Here is a 19,962-nt window from a genome sequence, read left to right on the forward strand (position 1 = left end):
ATGTAAGACAGATTCAAATGCAAAATGACTGACATTCAGACGAACCATAATAAAAACGTGGAATGATGCAGCATTAAGATCAAGTAGCACCTTCAATGAAAACCAAAAACTACTCTCATTACTGCTCCTATTATTGCATCTGAGCTTAACGGATCATAATCAATATCTGAGCGCCAGAATAAAAAGGCATTTTAGTGTTAGTAGTGATGGAATGAGGTTGTCTTGGCGTCTTACAAAAAAAAAAAATCAACATTTCACTAACAAATGCAGGGTTATTGGTTTGTTCAACAATCTCACAATGAAGAAATGTATAAACCTGGTAGCAAGTGTTATGTAAACTGTCATACAGTCACTATTAAATAGATGATGCTTGGAAGCTAGCTTAGCCCATCTGCAGAAACATCTGTTGATTTGCTCTCCTGATTGTCTTGGCTGATCTTTGGTTCTGTAATGGAACAGTCTTTGCTCAGACTTGAGTCATCCACGTCTGTATGCCGCTCCATGTCTGCTGCGGGACCGTTTTCAGTAACATGCTGGGAGTTGCCCTCCCTCTCTTTGTCCTCTAGATTGGTTTCCTCTGGGCTGGGGACTTCATCGGCATTAAGCTCTAACTGAAGCATCAACTCCTCCAGTTTGCGGGCCTTGCGCAGCTCATTCTGTTGGATGATTGCACACAGGTGCTCCGTCAGCTGCTCTTTCACCTCCATCTTCCTGTGCAAGTCCATCTTAGCGGCAACATACTCAGCCTCTGCTTTCTCAAAGCGCTTCCTGTCAACGATAGGAGATTGGCAAAGACAAGATAGTTCATTTTAAATAAGATAGTTGAAAACATATCCAGAAATAAACTGAATCACAAGGTTAAAAAAGCCATGCGAATGTTCTGCTATAAGTAATAATTTGGCCGAATTAATAAAGTAAGGCTACAGAGGGCAGTGTTTTCAATCCTAAGCTAACAGACTTTGTTAATCACTCTTATCAAGGATTTAATTACTAGAGATTTTTTTTCTGTAATGTGGCAGATTTTGAGGAAGTGGCATACAAACAAACTGATGCTGCTTCCAACAAAAAAGCTACTGGTTTGAACTTGGTTTGAAGTACACTTGGAATGGACCAGAAATTAATAATTACCATGCCAGAGAATAATCCATGCTTGACTGCTCTATCAGTTTTCTGAGAACCCCAATGTCATTGGACACCGAATCATCCAGTGCTTGAAGTTCTCTCTGGATCTTCTTCAATTTCACAGCTTCAGCCTGTGTCTGTTTGGACCTGGGAAAGAGGAAGGGACAATATTTAAAATATCATCTTTGAATTTTCATGTAAGGTTATCATACTCCAGACAGATTGATTTTGATAATGGTTAAAAACAAGATTTCCTCTTACTTTTCAGCAATGGTCTTTGTAAGAAGAGCTTTTCTTTGTTTATTCTTCTCTTCCATTATACGTTGTTCCCACTGCAACTGTTGGAGACGGTTCTTCTCTCGGCTGTTATAAGAAAAGTTGTGGAGTCTTACAATTGAAGTCATTACAACATAAAAATAAAACACATATGATCATCCACAATGATTCATACAGATTCAGTCGATGTTATATTCATTTAACCAGTAAAAGATTTGAGTTATGAATATATAAAGGCATTGAAATATATACACTATTAGGACAGGCTATTTTTATATTGGATAATATAAAAGGTGACCAATTCCACATAAAAAAAAAAACATGGCAATGTAAATACATGCATACATTAATACATATTTTCGTTATACAGAATACATGTTTCTTCTAATTTTGGTGTGAGATATAATCCAAACATGTTCTTGTATAGAAATAAAACAATATGTAATCCCTATGAAATATAGTACAACATATCTTTACATATTCATATCTGAACTAGTGTTTTGCAAAGGAACTAGACTTACTAACAATTCCACTTCCTGTCTGTCCAGCTCCTTGAAGACTGCTGGTGGTACAGACTCCACAGGTGATTCTCGGTCAACAGGTTCTGCCTCATTCTGCGACTCCGGCTTGGACTCGTCCTGTGATTTTACAGGAGCAGGATGACTGACGACAGGTGGGTCTGGGGGCTTGGTCAGCAGTTGGTCAGGTGAAAGAGACTGGCTGCTCTCCTTCTGCTTGGCTGTCAGCTGCAGAGCCCTCTCCCGCTGAAGCTGCTGTCTGCTCCGGTTAGTCGGAGCGGGTCTGCGGCCACGACCCAATGTGACCGGCACAGCCTGGTTTACTGGGTAAAGAAGATTAGAGCAGTTTTATCAGGATCCACCAAACAATTAAAGTTAGGTACTGCGTTCCAAAAACTAGCGGACTGCCGATTGACATATATGTTTTGATACACGGCACATTTTCTGTATTTAATCAAATAAGTGAAGTGAATCGAGTGAAGTTTTCAACATTTTTACTCACTGAGATCGCCGCTGTGCTGCAATCTTTGTAGTTCTTCCTCTGAAAATCCAGCCCACGCAGCCATTTTCAGTACCCAGTAAATTTACTTGCTAACCGGTTTTATCAAAGACAAATATACGTGGGTTAAAATGTTATTTTTCAACATACACATACAAAAGTTAACATTACGCTCTCATCTGGCCGCCATGTTTGTGTATACTGACTGACTGCCACGTTCAAGACCCTAGAAAGGCCCCCTTTTGCGTGTGCCCTCGGAATTTGCCTGTTTGTTTTTGGAAACGTATATTTATTTTAGTATAATGTTGCGAATAAAAAACAACTTTTTAATTTTTTTTGTAACTTTTGTATTATGTATTATTTTTAATTACAGGAAATAGATTTAGGTGGCTTACATTTACAATTTCTCCAGGCACATATCAAAATAAACCTGTTCCTTCCGTGTGCTTAATTGTAATGTAAATAACCCCTGCATTCGATTGTATCTAATTATTTAAATACAGTATTCAGAAACAATAAGCAAACATAAAAAGTGGCCAGTAGGCTATTAATAATTATGACATTTACTTGACTACTTTAAATAGTTTTGCCTGACTTTATTGTATGTAAAATAATGTGAATTAATGCTTGTATATTATTTCATAGTAAACAGTGACATGGTTTGTTATAAGTTTTAAATAGAATAACAACATTAAAGTCACCATGAAACCAAAATTCTTGTTTATTATGGAATATTGCAGTATTTAATGATTTATGTACACATTTTATGTTAATTCATGTGCCCTCATAATCTTTAATTAAAATAACTTCCTCTCCCTCTTGCAGTGACTTCTCTTATGTGTCTACTTCCGTTTTAGGACAAATTTAAAGGCTATGGATTAAACAAGTTAAACTGTATTGTTTTGTATAAATATTTCATAAAAAGTGTTAAAATATTGTACGAAAAGTGTTTGGTTTTTAGTCGTCCTCCAGGAAAGCTATACATCAGACTATTGGAGTCAACGGCTAATTTTGTTTATCCTCCTCTTCTTGCTCCAATTACCCTCTTCACATTCACTGAGCCATCCTGCACTCCTAGTGGTAGAGAGGTCAGAGGTTAATGAAAGAGCATGCTTGGTGATAAAAAGCATGAAATCCACAGAGAAAAGGAAATGTCAAACAGTTGTATTGAGTTTCACTTTTGGTTTATTGCCAGAAGCACCCATGATTGTGGCAGGAGTAAGCGCTCTGAGGGGCTATGGGAGGCCCTGTAATTTGTTTGGATCAACTGCTTATCTGTGTGATCTGGCATGTGCTGCCAAATTAGTACGAGTTAACTCATGTCTGATACAGCTGCAACACTGATCTCTGATTTCCCATTATTACCATTAAGACATTCTGGGTATGACCTCCATTTGTGGTGGATGGTTTGGTTGCCTAAGTGTGTTGAGCTGCCAGTGTTGGAAAGTAGAAGCACTTGGTGGTCAAACATTGTCAAGTGTAATAAAAAAAATATATACATATAGTCACTTAAAGATATACAGTAATTAATTTAGATTTAGAGGGTTTCCCAATTGCACAGGAAAAACAAGACGACTCTGGCCACAATGCATAAATGAATACATAATAATTATTCAGAAATTATCTCTTTTTTGTTATTTGAATGTTATTAAACACAGCATAAAAAAATGTAGAATACAATATGAAGTGTTACAATACAATATTTATACATCGTGTTCTCCAGAACGATGTGAAAGACTGATAAAGTCAAACAGAAAATGATTACTTAATGACACGTTATTGCTGTTAAAGGTGGCTCTATAAGCAATTCAATCATACTTAGTTTGTCACACGTTTTTGCTTTATTTTTGTTAAGTAAATAATGACACAATTTGACGTGTGTTGTTGTTCATCTGAGGTTGTATTTACCTCATTTTAAGATCTGCCAAGGTACAGATGATTTTTTGTATTATGTCTTGATACATAAAACCATAGAATTCAAACGGGTGTACTTACTTCCTCACGGGCATAATATTAGGGAATTGTCTATATTATTAGTAGGGCAGGATTTTTAAAGGGTTTCCAAACTGCAAAACAAGGCAACTCTGGTAACTGAATGAATTAATGAATATACTGTATTTATATTTGAAATAAATTTAAATTGAATCAGTTTTCACAGATGTACATCTGTGTCTGATTTAATGTGGAATTGCTAAACTTTTGAAAATGCACTCTTTTGAGTCTTTTCCATACAGTATGTCAATATGTCAAACACTACACCATCTAAATGCTTCACATATATTTTGAAATGTCTCAGAGTGATTCTTCACAAATATCACCCATTAATTCATTTAAATTGGCAGCCATCTTTGACAGATTCGATGCGTTTGGCCCATTGCCATGACATAACACTTCATCCAGACAGAAAACCATAAATAAAGACTTGCCGCTAACGGCCACCTTAATTCTCTCTAGTCTCTCTCTTTTTTCTTCTGCTCTCTCTGAGCTTTTTTTAAATCTGGGTCTGTATGTTAACACGCAGAGGACAAATATGCTTCTGGCCCCCCAACCATTCCTCAACTGTATTTAGTTAAAAAGTCAAGCACCGTTAATTGCCCTACACAGGGCAACCAAACAATCACTATCACTTTACAGCAGCTTTTTAAAGGCAGACTCACATCTTTGATCCATCTGGAATTATTTGTGCACTTTAAAGGAGAAACACCTCAGGAAAGGATAAATGTAGACTTTGAGAAGACAGACTGATGCGTGGGCTCCATATGGCAGGGCAAGTGAACATGAGCTTGTTTTAAATTAAGATGGAAGAGTCTTTGGCACAGACCTGACCATATTCCTATTACAAGAAAAGCCTGTGAGGAACGTCCACCATGACCCAAAAAACAAGGAGCCTGAATTTGTAGTTTTATATTTTCAAACTTCAGAGCGAGAATGGCAGTGTTAGACTGTGTGCCATACCTATAAGCAGAATAAACTTGCACTTTATTGTTCAGATGTGTTGAGTGAAACTGTAGAGTCAAAACATTCCTACATCTGAATGAATGAATTCAGAATAAATATGTTTTTATGAGATACAACCTAGTCCTCTCCATTAATAAAAGCACATTTATTGCAGGATTGAGTAATATTAACCATGAATGTCCTAAATGGAGTAATTTGCGCAAGTAACATCACCCAACACTTTGGGAACAAGTTCAGCTTGGCTATCTAAAACTAGACAGATAAAGTTTATTTTAGATATAATATAGATACATATGAATCATATGGAATGATTTGAGAGAGAGAGAGAGAGAGAGAGAGAGAGAGAGAGAGAGAGAGAGAGAGAGAGAGAGAGAAGAAAGAGAGAGAGAGAGAGAGAGAGAGAGAGAGAGAGAGAGAGAGAGAGAGAGAGAGAGAGAGAGAGAGAGAGAGAGAGAGAGAGAGAGAGAGAGAGAGAGAGAATATTGAAGGATTCATTTTGTGTTATAGCATAAAATAGCTTTCTTTTGGATGAGAAAGATAAAAAAGGAGGATTTGGGTCTCCATTCTATTAGAAAGCAGATGAATCTCATATAATTGAACATTTTAAAACCATGTGAATAAAACAACAAATTTGCAATGAAAATGAATACAGCTTTATCTTACATATTTTACAATGATGGTAGTATTTTGATGGTAATGATGGTAATATTTTACAACCTAACATTTTTAATTCAGTCAAGACATTTCCTGAAACTAATTAAGTAAATTCATTCATCTGAACAAAAAGTCGTGTGAACAGCTGTCTTCATTTTGTATGCACTTGCAAACCTTAATTTGTTTATTATTATTTTTACACCGCTCTTTTTCATGTTTCCTTATGATATATTTAACAAAACTATGGCTGTACAGTCCAATATGAAGAGCTATTTATTTTGTGAGCCAGATAAATTCTCACATTAGATCAAGTTTGACATTTCAGACCATGTAAGGGAAACAGGAAGTTTTGCTCTATTGCTATGTGTCTTGGGAAGATAGAACAGATCAGGCTGTATATGCGTTTGACGGCCGTGTATAACTTATAGGCAATTAAGTAGGAATCAGCGCAGGAACAGCAAGTGCACATTGTGGCCTCGCTGTGACTTTTAGCCATCAATAAAAATGCACTTCCCTTAATCAGTCAGGGAACGGGTCAAAAAGACAAACAGCCAATTGATGGTTGACCTCAAGGAAGGTTGAGGTCAATATGGGGATGATTAGGGGTCAAAACTGTCAAAGCAGGCAGATGTAATGGTTTCAAATCCCACGTTTTGACTCTCCCACATTTGTGTCCGTCACAGAGCGGTCCTTTCTGTTTATGCTGTGAGACAGAGTTTCAGTTTCCAGTCGTGGCCATCTGTAAAGAGTTTAGGGGACCAGAGACGGATCTGTGTGATGTCATGCGATGATTTAAAAGGACAGAAATTACCCTGTGATCATTCCCTGACTCTTTCACTGTGTGTTTATCATAAAATTTAACCCATCTCTGCCATATCTAGAAATGAAAAAATATTTTGGTCCCACTTCATATTAGTTGTCTTTAACTACTATGTACTTACATTTAAATGAATCATTAGATACAATGCACTTTTTGTATACATGATTTGACATTAAAAATGCCTGCATATAATTACATATGTAATTAATTTCTGTAATGACATCTATAATTACACTGTTGACCCGTCCCTTACACCTTAACACACCCTTAAACCTACCCCTACCACCAAACCTGTCCTTAACCTTCCCCGTATATGCCACCTCAATAGCAGCATAAGAGTTTTGCAATAAAACATGGACACAATAAGTATTGATGACACCTAATATAAAGTGTGACCATTTTATAGTCTTTTTTTTTTTTTTTAGGAAAATGTCGAACCAATGAACAATGCAGGTGAGTTGGATTAATGCTGTTTTTTAAAATAGTCGTATACTGGAAGTTTTTTATTTTTATTTTTCATTCTCCTTCTTCTCAGCATGTACTGAATTAATGTGATTGCATTATTTGACCATTTTATTTACTTGCTTTTTTGTCATGTTAAAAGGTACACTATATAACTTTTTCTTTTCAAACACTTCTTTTTTTCTTTTTCATTTTTTTTTCATTTTTTAAACAGTGCTCTCTTTTCACGTTACCTATATTTAGCCCTACTGGCATGATGTGGCATTGATTGACATATTTAACTTATTACCTGTGAGTTAAGTTACTAGAGGTCACCAGAACAAGAACATTTTGGCACATTTCCTGAATTGTGTCACCTGAAGCTAACTTTTGTGCCAAAACCACTTGCATTAGCAGCTTTGCTCTGACCAGTCCAGGCTCTGATCCAGGACTTCTCTGCAAGTCTCCTGTTTAGCCACAGCACATCTGGCAGAAACCTCAGACATACAGCAAAACAAATTTCAAGATGAAACGAGGGTAGTTTATGTAAGAAACTTGAGACAATAAAGACGGTTCCACAGAAATGCTCTCTACGCAGAAATCGGTAAATAGTTGAGAAAGGCATGATTTTTTTAATAGGTTTGTAGGTATAGGTGTTAGATTAAACATTAACTAGTTCAAATGAAACTAGCCCCTCCATTGTATTTATGTTCAAATCTGGCTGTCTTTATAAAGATTTGTTCACCCTATCATGAAAATTCTGTCATCATTACCTTCAAACCTGTATAATTGTGGAATACAAAAGAGGATATGGATGATAACCGCAAGATGGAGAATTCACACACACGAGTGACTGAATAACCTGAGAAAATAAACCATTATACATTGTCGGTCTCAAGATTCTACACAACAGATGATTTGAATAGTTAATGAAAAACATAATGTGATCAGAGTGAAGTCTGATATTGTTTAATGTTAAACAGATGCTGTATCATGATTCAACAGTCATTTACTGTTTGCACAGATCTTGTTGGTAGGAATAAGAATTGCAAGGAATTTAATGATTCTGGTTCCTTAACTTTGAATGTAAAGATACTGTAGTTCCTAGGATACTTCACTGATTTCTCATGAACCGTAAGTACAACATAACACAGTATCAATTCTTGGTTCATGGAGCCGGATATGACATTATTGACTTGCAGACAGTTCAGTATGTGAGTCAGATTAACTGCTTTTTATGCATTTGTGATAAAAAAAAAAAAAAAAAAAAAAAACACTTCAACACTTCACCCATTAATACTAACACTTACTATTTTATTTATATAAAATTTTTTTATAAAAAATTGCTACGTGTACTGTGCTGGACTAACTGGGACAAAGCACTTGCATATTGTTGCCCTATTGTTGGTTTGATTGCTTCTAATGCTCTGGATTAAAGCGTCTGCTAAAAGATTAAATGTAAACGTACAGTAAAAAGAACTGGCTCAAAAGAGTCTTTGCTAGGGAATCAGACTTCACTGGTTGCACTGAATAGTTGTGTCCCAAAATGACAAACTATGCACTTATATACTGTGCACTATGTACTCAACCGATAGTGTTTTGTCATCCAGCATCGGAGCCTGATAGCTCTTCCTCCTCCAGTATGTAATTAAAGCTGCGACAGTTGAGTACTGAAATTGGGATGTAGGGCCTACCTAAAGTTTTTGATTCACTAAAAAGAACCATTTCAAAAGAGTCATTAGCTCGGGAATCGGACTTCACTGGTCGTGCTGTAGGAACTTCACTGGTTCCTTGCTCTGCAGGAAACACTTTCAGAGTATTTTGTTATACAGTGTTTCGAAAAATGCATGTGCGGACCACATGAAATTCGCTTGGTTTCTCTAAAAAAGAGATTTCGTTTTAAGCTCTTAATTCGGTTTTTGAGCAAAATATTTGAAACACTTAAACAACAAGTTCTTGCATTTGCTCTTTCTCTCCCAGTGCTTTTCTAAAAGCTCATTAATGAACATCTGGTCATAATTTTTTTTGAAGTGTACCCATCAGCAAGATGGAATTGGCCCACCCTGAGCCCCCATCAGCAGCCACTCTGTGCCCGCAGCCCACCTCAAGATGCACTCAACACCAGCCGCAAGGCCTAGAATAGTTTATATGGGATTTGTAATGTATTTACTACAGGAGAAACTGGCACAGTCACAGCCACCTTCTTCAATACAAGCATGCCACTGTTGTGCGCACCCCACCCAATAGCAGCCCCCTAATGTGAAGAACAGTTACTGTAATGCATTTGTTCTGTTGTTATATTAAACACAAATGCACACACACATACACATGCGCCTGGGTGATTTACTGCCTCTATCTACTTTATGAATGTAATTAAACGTTTACAGTTATTTTGCATTGGAGGAAAGTGCTGCCTGTGTGTTTTGTGGAAGGTTTACAGCAGCGTGAGATGTTGTTGAGTTTTAACAAGAGGCCACAGGCTTTCTTTGATGTGTCAGCTTGTCCATAGCAAGACAACAGTGTTGATTATGGGTTTGCTTCTTTTCTTTTTTTTTAAACATCTAAAATCATTTAATTATCCTCAGTCAAGTTGGCTTCATTTGGAACCAAACAAAACCATAACAGCCGTAATAAAACACTTGTTTGGTTTAACCTTCAGCAAGGCAAATGAGCGAAACAACAGCTGTGTTTGCAGTTTCAAGGCTTACATGTGTGTATGTCAACAGGTTTTCCTTTGTCGATGATACTTAGATGTAGTTTATGTTAAAGACTAATATGTTTGACTTAGGATAGAACTGAAGACAGTCCAGACTAAATCGAAACAGGTTAGGAAATGTTAGCTGTGCTTTCTGGTTATTGTTTTATTTCTGGTGGCATGGAATGTAATGCTGAATAATATGAATAATGGCTAATATTTCCCAGAACCCATGCAATGCACAACGGTTTTATATTGTCAGACAGAGTGGGTTTTATGCGGTCATTTTTATATGACATCTGATGTTTTCTTTTTTTAATTAGCTTCCAAAATGAGCATCCAACACAGTGTTATTTTCATATCATTATTTTTGATAATATTTTGATTTTTTATATTTTCAGTTTTTCTTTCATTTTAGTAATTTTAGGAATTTAGTAAAGTTTTAGTCATTTTAATAATTTAGTAAATTTTAGTAATTTGTAATTTTGGTGTTTTTGTCATTTTATTAGTGTTGGTTTTCATATCCATATAGTTATTTTTTTTTAATTGATTTAAATTGATTAGTTTTAGTTTCGCATACAGACAACAACGTTGTAAAAATGATCACCATTCACACGGATCTGCAAAAGCAACTAAAAAACGATGTATTATACGTGCCAGGCTAGTAGTTGGCGATGTAACTTTGTAAAGAAATGAATCGGTTACCTAACGTAACCTCGGTTCTCTCTAGATGAGGGAACGAGTATTGCGTAAGCTAGCTTACGCTACGGGAAAGATTCATCTTTTCTGAGAAACTGAAGCCAAAAAATTATCCTATAATTTTGTATCCATTGTCAACGCAGTTCAGCTGCAGCAGACCATGAGCGGGCTAGCTAGCAGCTCATTGGTTCGCTCACAGAGAACTGCTTAAGCCTATGAGGGGACGCGAATGAACTCTCGGCCAATGAGAGTCTGACATGCTCTCATTACGTCAGAGCCCGCCGAAACGGGCGTGGTCAGAGAGAATAACACTGGTGTCCTAGGCTGTAAACTCTGGTTTTCATAGAATGAAGCGAGAACGCTAGTAGCACAAGCACGGCCAGGAACGCAATACTCGTTCCCTCATCTAGAGAGAACCGAGGTTACGTTAGGTAACCGATTCGTTCTCTTACGAGAGGTTCTCTCGTATTGCGTAAGCTAGCTTACGCTACGGGAACACCTGGTCAACGCCGTGCGTGCTAAGCATCCACTATGAGTCCCAGGGGAAACCCCGGGGAACCCTTAAGAGTGGGAATAAAAATATATGTACATGTGACAAAGGCCAGCAGAGCGGGCCGGAGATTGTGTAGTACATAAGCACATGATAGAGAGGGACAGAGCGAAACCGGTCTGTGTGAATAACTCCCTATAGTGCAGCTCAACCAGAAGAGCTGTAACATACTAGACTGCTAGTAGTTTAGCCTGCAAGGCGGGAACTTCCAGATTGTAAAATCTGACAAAGGTGGAGGGGGAAGCCCATCCCGCTGCCACACAAATGTCCTGAATGGAAATTCCGCTGGACCCTGCCCACGTTGAGGCCATGCCTCTAGTGGAATGAGCCCTGATGCCCAGAGGGCATGGCAGGTCTTTTGATGCGTATGCGGCTGCAATGGCATCAACTATCCATTTGGATAGAGTCAGTTTCGAGGCGGCCGACCCCTTGGTGCGCCCACCGAACGAAACAAAAAGCTGCTCGGGTCGTCTGACCGGAGCAGTGCGAGTAATGTAGAATCTCAGGGCCCTGACCGGACAAAGGAGATTAGAGCGGGGTACCAATCGCTTTTGGGACATAACCATGTCTAGGTTTGAGAACGACTAAGGAGTCATTGGGCCCAAACTCGAGACAGGAAGCGCTAATGGACAGCGCGTGAAGGTCTCCCACACGTTTTACTGACGCGCGCGCGAGCGGAAAAACGGTTTAGAGCGAAAGGTATTTGAGGTCCACGGTGTTTAGCGGTTCGAATGGGGGGGCTTTCATAGCTTCGAGAACTATGGAAAGGTCCCAAATCGGCACCGAAGGGGGGCGTGGGGGGTTCATCCTTCTAGCTCCCCTGAGGAAGCGGATGAACAAGCCATCTTGCCCAGTGACTGGCCGCGCCGGGGTTCAACGAACGCTGCGACGGCTGCCACATACACCTTGAGTGTGGACGGGGACCTGCCCTTGTCCAACATCTCTTGGAGAAAAACTAGCAAGGAAGGAACCTCGCATGACCGTGGGTCCAAATTTCTGTCGGTGCACCATTTAGAGAACACAGACCATTTAGACGCATAGAGCCTTCTAGTAGAAGCCGCTCTAGCCTGCATGATCGTGTTTAACACTCCCTCTGGCAAAGCAACGGGTAGTTGTTGATCACCCACGCATGTAGCGCCCAGTGCTCTGGGTGGGGATGCCAGATCGTGCCGCGAGCTTGGGAGAGGAGATCTGCTCTGACTGGAATGGGCCACGGGGCTGTCTGTGACAGCTGAGTGAGCTCCGGAAACCAAGTCTGACCCTCCCAACGCGGGGCTATGAGGAGCACCGAGTGGCGTGTTTCCCTGATTCTCTGAAGCACCTGTGGTAGCAGAGAAACCGAAGGGAATGTATAAAGCGGGCGGCTGGGCTAGGTCTGGGCTAGCGCGTCCTCGCTCTTTGAGAAAAATATTGGGCAGTGGGTGTTCTCTTCTGAGGCGAAGAGGTCCACCTCTGCTCTGCCGAAATATTCGCCACAGCTTTTGGACTGTAAGAGTGTGCAGGGACCATTCCCCGGGGGGAATGGGGTTCCTGGACAGACTGTCTGGACCGTCGTTCAGATGGCCCGGCACATGCGTCGCTCTGCGCGAGAGCAGGTGACACTGAGACCAAACTAAGATGCGTTCTGTCAGCCGGAAGAGATTCCTGGATCTGACTCCGCCCTGACGGTTTAGATAGGAGACCACGGCTATATTGTCCGAACGGATCAGCACGTGGTGACCGTGAATGCTCGGAAGAAAGCGCGTTCTCGACCGCCAGCATCTCCAAACAGTTTATGTGGAGGAGGCTCTCCTGAGCTGACCAGGGGCCGAAGGCCGGTGAGCCCCCGCAGACCGCACTCCAACCCGTGTTGGATGCGTCTGTCGAGATGACTTTTCGGCGAGAAAGGGTCCCCATGGAAACGCCCCGCTAAAACCATTCTGCCACAGTCCATGGCTGCAGAGCTGTGATACAGGTCTGCGTTACATTTATCAGCTGGCGGCCCGTGGTCCACGCACGGTGAGACACACGGCTCTTCAACCAGAGCTGAAGCGGGCGCATGCGCAGTAACCCCAGCTGGGGCACCGCGGAGGCTGAGGCCATGTAACCCAACGCCTTCTGAAAAGTTTTCAGAGGTGTGAGTCTGTTCATCTGAAAAGATGCGGCGAGACGCTGAACACGGCGCGCGCGCTGTGTTGACAGACGAGCCGTCATCCTGACCGAGTCAAGCTCTATACACAAGAAGGAGATAGTCTGACTGGGTTGTAGTGCGCTCTTTGCGTGAAAGTGCGCTCTTTGGAAAATAGTGCGCTCTTTGGAAAATAGCGGGCTGCGTGCGCGTGCTCATAGTGTTTATTACAGCGGGACTTACACTCGGAGAGGAGTTTATGGGCCGTGTAACAGAGTAAGCAGAGGTGGGACGCGCACACGGGCTCGTGGGCGCGCTTATGCACTCTGAAACTCGAGCGGGTTGGAACCGCTTTATGAGAGTGGACTCTGTGTGAAACACGGGAACTGAAGTGCTTTTGTGTATGAGTGAACACAGTGTTGTGGGCAAATTTTTTACACAGGAGGCTTTTATGCTCTTTATGAGATTTCTCTGGGTCGCCGTGAAAACAGGCGTTTGTGCTCATGCAAGCGGGAAGGGGGACCGGCTTGGTAATGGCGGAGTACACTGCTGTAGTAGCCGCGTGAGCGGGGACTAACAGAGGGCGAAATTTTGACGGCGGTCCGGCCGCGGCGGGAGAGCGCCATCTTTTTCTCAGCTGTGCTAGGCAGACTTCGAGTGATCGAGAACGAGGGCGGCCGCCCTGCGTCGCTGAAAAGTCTGACTGTGCTGAGCTGGGCGCTGGAGTGGGGCTCGTGCAGGAGGCAGGTCACGTGAGCGGCCTGCAGAGGAGCTAGCGCGACGAGGCAGAAAGAGATTCATGGCCTGGGAGGCTTTCTGCACTTGGGAAAATCGGTCGACGATACCCGTGACAGCAGATCCGAAGAGGCCGGATGGAGAGAGCGGGGCGTTGAGAAAGGCGGCGCGCTCAGAATCTCCCATGTCGGCGAGTGTGAGCCACAAATGTCTTTCAGACACACAAATGGCGGCCATGCATTTCCCCAGGGCTTGAGCAGTAGATTTTGTAGCGCGAAGGGCAATGTCCGTGGCGCTCCTCAAATCCGCGACTGTGGAGGATTTTTTCCGCTCTCGTCCCATTCACGAAGTAAATCAACCTGTAGTATCTGAAGGACGGACATGGAGTGAAGTGCAGAGGCTGCTTGGCCGGCGCTGAGTAAGCGCGGGCGCGAAAGCTAGAAGTCGCTCTGCAGGCTTAAGAGGGGAGCACAGGTGATGAGCGCCATCTCGTGGAGGGCGGGCAAAGATGTGCGGCGACCAGGTCCTCTACAGGGGGAATGGAGAAATAACCCCTCTCTGCGGCTCCGTCCACCACGCGAAGCGGGGTGGAAGAGTCAGAGCGAGTTCTAGCAGAGAGCGGGGCATTCCAGGACTTCGTGAGTTCCGTGTGCAGTTCAGGCAGGAAGGGGGCGGCCCGTTTAGTGACGGGAGTCGAGCGCTGGCGGAAGTAGCTGCCGTCCATACGGTTGATGGTCTGCTCGGGGGGAGGAGACCAATCGAGCCCGAGGCGTTCGACGGCCTGTGAGAGGAGGCGCACTAATTCCTCCTCGATTCCAGCGCGGGTCCCGGAGGATTCTCGAGCCGAAGAGGCGTGAGAACCGGACCACTCCTCACTGTCCGAGGCGAGAAGCGAACATGTTTCCTTGATGTCCGCGGCGTCGTCGGAGGCGACAGAGCGGCCACTCGGCGGCAACTGTATGTCCGGAAGCGGCGGAGAAGGAGAGCGGGAGGCGACAGGCTCCGGTGGAATGAGCGCTTCTGGCTGGGGTTCCGGCGGCCTCTGAGAGCGGCGTTTCTTCTTCCGTGGCGAAGTCAGAGGCAGCGCGGAAGCAACTTTTAGTGGCCTGAAGTCGAGCCAGCAGGGTCGACAACGGCATGTCCTCGCAGAGATCGCAGCCGCCATCGGCGAGGGCGAGCTCGCCGTGCTCCAATCCATGGCAGAGAGCACAGATGACATGGCGGTCTCCATTCTCGAGGGGAGCGCGGCAAGAACCGCAGGAAGATATACGAGACATCTTTAAAAAGACGCTCGGCTCTTTTAGATACAAAATGTACAGGAAGCTTTTTGTAAAAAGGATACAAATCCGTCAGATGGCGCTAGCTCGCAGGACGGCTGAAGGCGGCGAAGACGGCCGGCTTCCTCAGTCTCCCAGATGCTTGCTAGAGTTGCCTTTTCGACGACGGCGGCTTTTCTCAGGATCAGCAGATGCGTGTAGCCTCGCTGAAGAGATGAAAATCAGAGTTTACAGCCTAGGACGCCAGTGTTATTCTCTCTGACCACGCCCGTTTCGGCGGGCTCTGACGTAATGAAAGCATGTCAGACTCTCATTGGCCGAGAGTTCATTCGCGTCCCCTCATAGGCTTAAGCAGTTCTCTGTGAGCGAACCAATGAGCTGCTACTGTAGCTAGCCTGCTCATGGTCTGCTGCAGCTGAACTGCGTTGACAATGGATACAAAATTATAGGATAATTTTTTGGCTTCAGTTTCTCAGAAAAGATGAATCTTTCCCGTAGCGTAAGCTAGCTTACGCAATACGAGAGAACCTCTCGTAAGAGAACACTATGTTTCTATAGACAGAAAATGTAATATGCTTGCACATGACCTCACCGTTTTCACAGATTTGCATTTTTGTAGTTTACACAGAGATGATAACCATATATATATAATATATGTAGAAGCCACATTCGACTGCTCCAGACACAACCGGTGCGCCCGCCATTTTGGAATGGTCAGCATGTTGTCACTCACAAAGGTCTTTGCACACTGAGTCCGAAATTCTCGCACGTTAAAAAATAAATACGACCTCACGTTGTGTCAATCACGTTTACACACTGTCTCCGAAACTTTCGTCCGTCGTAAAAAAATTTGGATTGGATTTTCTGCTTTTCCGCATCTGTAGCAACAATTCAGAGCCATCAAATGACGAATACGGAAAAACGCATACGGAAATTTCGGACTCAAGAAATTAATGAATGAATGATGCCACAACATTGCTGTGCAGCTTCTGGTTGTAAAACCGCCTAGATATAGATTTACTTTTACCATGGTAACTTTTTTAAGGTCGTGTTAGTTGACGCATTCGTCTTGTTGTATTATGTTAGTTCGGGAAACTCTATTGCAGATATAGGTATTCATACATACCATACGTCTAACTACGGTTGCAGACACAGTCAACTTGCTCTCGAATGTTCACGGACTGTTTTCATATGACGTCACGCCACTGCGTTGTCATGGCGCGAAATGCAAATATATGGCAGGAAGTGATTTGCTGTATTTAGAAAGCACTATAACAAACTCAAAATGCCTATGTTTTGCGTCGTTTATGGTTACTTAAATCGATCAAACCACGAGGAGTTTTTATCGTGTACCAAAAGTTGTTTTTCATAAGGGGGGAAATGCAAGAAATTGACCGAAAAACTCCGGAAAAACGGCTTGCAAACCTACGTCTGCGGTCGGGAGGAGCCGAATGGGAAAATGCCCGTGTGTGCAGTGATCACTTCGTCAAAGGTGAGTTAATACAACTTAAGTGGCTATGTTTGTGTAACGTGTAATTTAACGTGTAACGTTTCCGAACTTTGTAAAGTCAAAGTATGTCTGTAAGACGAGGTAGTTGCTGATATCTACCGCCTCGATGGTGGGAAAATCTTTCAATTCAGTTGAAAAATCGCTCCTCTTCATAACGTAAGGATCACGTTCAACATATGTTTGATTTTTTGTTTAAATCTTTCTCTTGTAATAGCGTGTAAAGTAGTTCAGTACGGACTTTCCTCCATCTCGTCCATTGCGCTCTTCACTCCCTGCCCTCCATCTGAATACCGCGCGTCATCATAATCACGTGACTGAAAGTTAACCCAGCTATTACCATAGCCTATGAATGGAGAATTTAATCCAAACAATTTTGAAAAATTGCGTTCTCCTCAGTAGGACTAATGTTCATTCATACAGCAGTGTCTTTAAGTGGGTGGCAAGTCATAATTATCCAGTCCTGGCAGCCATGGCTGACATGTTTTCATATACAGTGTGGAGGATACACGTCAATCTGCCTCCAACCTCTGGCACTTCTCATTACGTACAATAGCCTGACACTGTCAAGAGACTTTGTGAAGGTAAACTATCCCCCCCCCCCCCTTCCGCTTCTTATACTGAAGAGCTGAGAAACGACATGCAGCCAGTGAGGGACCCTGAAAATGTGGTTTTGCTTTAGCTCAGCTGAATTCGAAGAGAAGGGAAACGAAAGGCATCTGTCTTTATTTTAGTGTAAGTTATATGTATACAAAACATGCCTAACTTCACCAATTTTCCTGTGACATCCTTAACTGGTTTAATTTGCTACATATTTATGGTGTGGTGTTGTAGCTGTTTGTTTAGTGTATGATGTCTAGCAGGACTATAAAAGTACCAGAGTCTAGTAAAATCTCTCTGGTGATGACACTATTAATGCTGCTATGGGAGTTTCATACAGTCTAGATAAAAAAAAAAGAGGCAAAAAAGAAACATATGTTAGAAAACATATGTTAAAGCTCCAGTCCGTAACTTTTTTAAGTTAAAAATAATCCAAAATAATTATATTAAAAAAAAACTTATTCTGCCAGTGGTCAAAACTATCTGCTTGCCATAGCTAGATTCAAAACGGTTAGCTTGTAATAATGATTTTAATTCCAGTGGTACTGGTGGGTTTCCGCGGGAAATTCGAGCATGTCTTTGCGTCATTACGTCACACCCGTACACATAAAGAAGGAGTTTCGGCTAGCCGGCTATACTGCGCGTGACGAGATGTTTAGATGTATAGGCTTTTCTCGCAGCACTTTACATAATTAAACTTATGGCATCCAGAAAGATCCAAACAACAATCATCAGTGTCAAATGGAGATTCAGCAGTTATAAAACCCAAAAGACTTCGTACTTCGGATTTAAGGTGGCTAGAGAAAGAGAAAGAAACCGTCTCATGCGAACACAAGGATTTAAACATCGGCGGGGCTTTTGAAAAGTGCGTGAGCTCCGTGTTTTGAAGGGGTTCAAAACGGAAGAAGAGACGGCTTTTTTCTGCTGAACAAGTAAGACATTTCAATAGTTCAATCGTGTAGCAGTACATTTTCTTAATTCACACAGTTATGGAGTTTCCTTTGTTGTGCCTTTCTCGTTTTGCAATTATGGAGAATATGAATTCTGAACTACACAGGTAACCATAAAACACATTAAATTTAACATTAGTCACGCAATGCTGATGTTGTTAACATGAACAATTTGAGAACAAAGTAGGCTATAATTTGCACGGTTGCTGTAAATCGCGTTGATTAAATCTAACGAAGCTTATCATGTCGAATGGTTTTTCCCCCTTAGTTGGTCAGAACAAAAATGGATTTTACTTACTTGTTCAGAAGACATTTTCTTATGAAAATTCTTATGTTGGTCAAACTTTCAAAAAGTGAATCTGTGATTCTGTATGCCAGTATCCACACAGCGCGGTGACTGACAGCAGCACTCGCCTCAAAGCACTGTGTTCATCCGCGCTGTTTCATGCCGATTTACAACCCACGTAAAGATGATAATTCCGCGAATCACTGCAGTTACAGATTTCGAACAGAGAGATGACGACAAAGAGGAAAAGATACGGACTGCAGCTTTAAATAAAGAAAAACACACTAAACACATAAACCTGTCAATCACTTATTTTTTATAATATTGTTTTTTCTTATTTATCTAATATTTAATTAATTTACTTTTTCTATTATATTTTTATTTTAAACTACAATTTCAATATTGAGAGAAAAGAGAAAGAAAGAAATCCTTTTAGTCAGATTAACTGCAAATTAATTGTCCCCAAATCAAAAACAAAAACATTAAATAGACATTGTCAATAAAGACATGATTAATTTAGTTAAATTTCCCACCCTATTTTATAATGAATCACACTATTATGACGTTTTTAACTCATTGTATATAAATTAAAAAATTTATTACATGCTAGCACCATATTTTCAAACTTATGCTTTGAAATTGTGCTATAAGCCTAATATTGCGACATCTAAGCGAATTGCAACAACAGCACAAATCAACACTGAAAATGGCAAATGAAGCACATTCAGAAACACACACATTCAGTAAACACATTTTGACACTAAATAGGTAAATAATTTCCCAACTGACAGTGTGCCCTGAGGGTCCTGTCTATGACGATTCACTTGGCAAAACTTCATTTAGGCACTAATGGGAAACAATCCTCTTATGGAGTTAATGAGGTTAAGTCACTATTTTTCCTTGTTCGTTCAGTCCAAATGAAAAATAACTGAGAGTGACAGAAACAGATGGAATCAGATCTCAATTGCCTGCTAATGAACTGTCACTCAGGGGAAAAAAACACTAAATTTTCACATCCCGCACTTCATTTTTCTTCCCTGATGGAGATCTGTCTGTTTGCAGAGCGTGTCATACGTGTGTTTTCAGTTACAAGTGAACCAAAGCATGCATGTCCATGGTGCGATATTCAAGAGGAGAGATTTTCTCATTGTTTGCCATGTGCGATTACATCAACCCAAACTTTAGAGTCACTCAAGAGCTATGAGGAGTTTATTTTAAAAGTCTGTCCCCTGAGATGTCAGATTGAATAAGATGTCTCCCTGTTGCCT

The 19,962-nt window shown here is 41.6% G+C and overlaps 1 protein-coding gene across 1 annotated transcript; it reads right to left on the bottom strand.

Annotated features, from left to right (window-relative positions):
* gorab (golgin, rab6-interacting) lies at positions 1 to 2,605 on the bottom strand. Its single transcript, XM_056269424.1, has 5 exons — positions 2,419 to 2,605; positions 1,924 to 2,239; positions 1,384 to 1,485; positions 1,129 to 1,269; positions 1 to 768 (listed from the first exon to the last, which is right to left on the bottom strand). The coding sequence occupies exons 1-5, from the start codon at positions 2,480 to 2,482 to the stop codon at positions 378 to 380; spliced, it is 1,014 nt and encodes a 337-aa protein (XP_056125399.1). The 5' UTR covers positions 2,483 to 2,605; the 3' UTR covers positions 1 to 377.
* Positions 2,606 to 19,962: the final 17,357 nt, after the last annotated feature.

Source organism: Rhinichthys klamathensis, unplaced genomic scaffold, assembly GCF_029890125.1.
Source record: "Rhinichthys klamathensis goyatoka isolate OS25496 unplaced genomic scaffold, OSU_Roscu_1.1 h1tg000281l_1, whole genome shotgun sequence".
Taxonomy (NCBI): Eukaryota; Metazoa; Chordata; class Actinopteri; order Cypriniformes; family Leuciscidae; genus Rhinichthys; species Rhinichthys klamathensis.

What these genes read in the sequence shown, in the direction of transcription:
- gorab (XM_056269424.1), bottom strand. Translation starts at nt 2,482, where the DNA reads ATGGCTGCGTGGGCTGGATTTTCAGAGGAAGAACTACAAAGATTGCAG. An exon ending in ACAAAGACCATTGCTGAAAA is followed by an intron (nt 1,270 to 1,383) that starts GTAAGAGGAAAT and finishes CCTCTTTCCCAG; the next exon opens with GTCCAAACAGACACAGGCTG. An exon ending in ATGGATTATTCTCTGGCATG is followed by an intron (nt 769 to 1,128) that starts GTAATTATTAAT and finishes TATCGTTGACAG; the next exon opens with GAAGCGCTTTGAGAAAGCAG.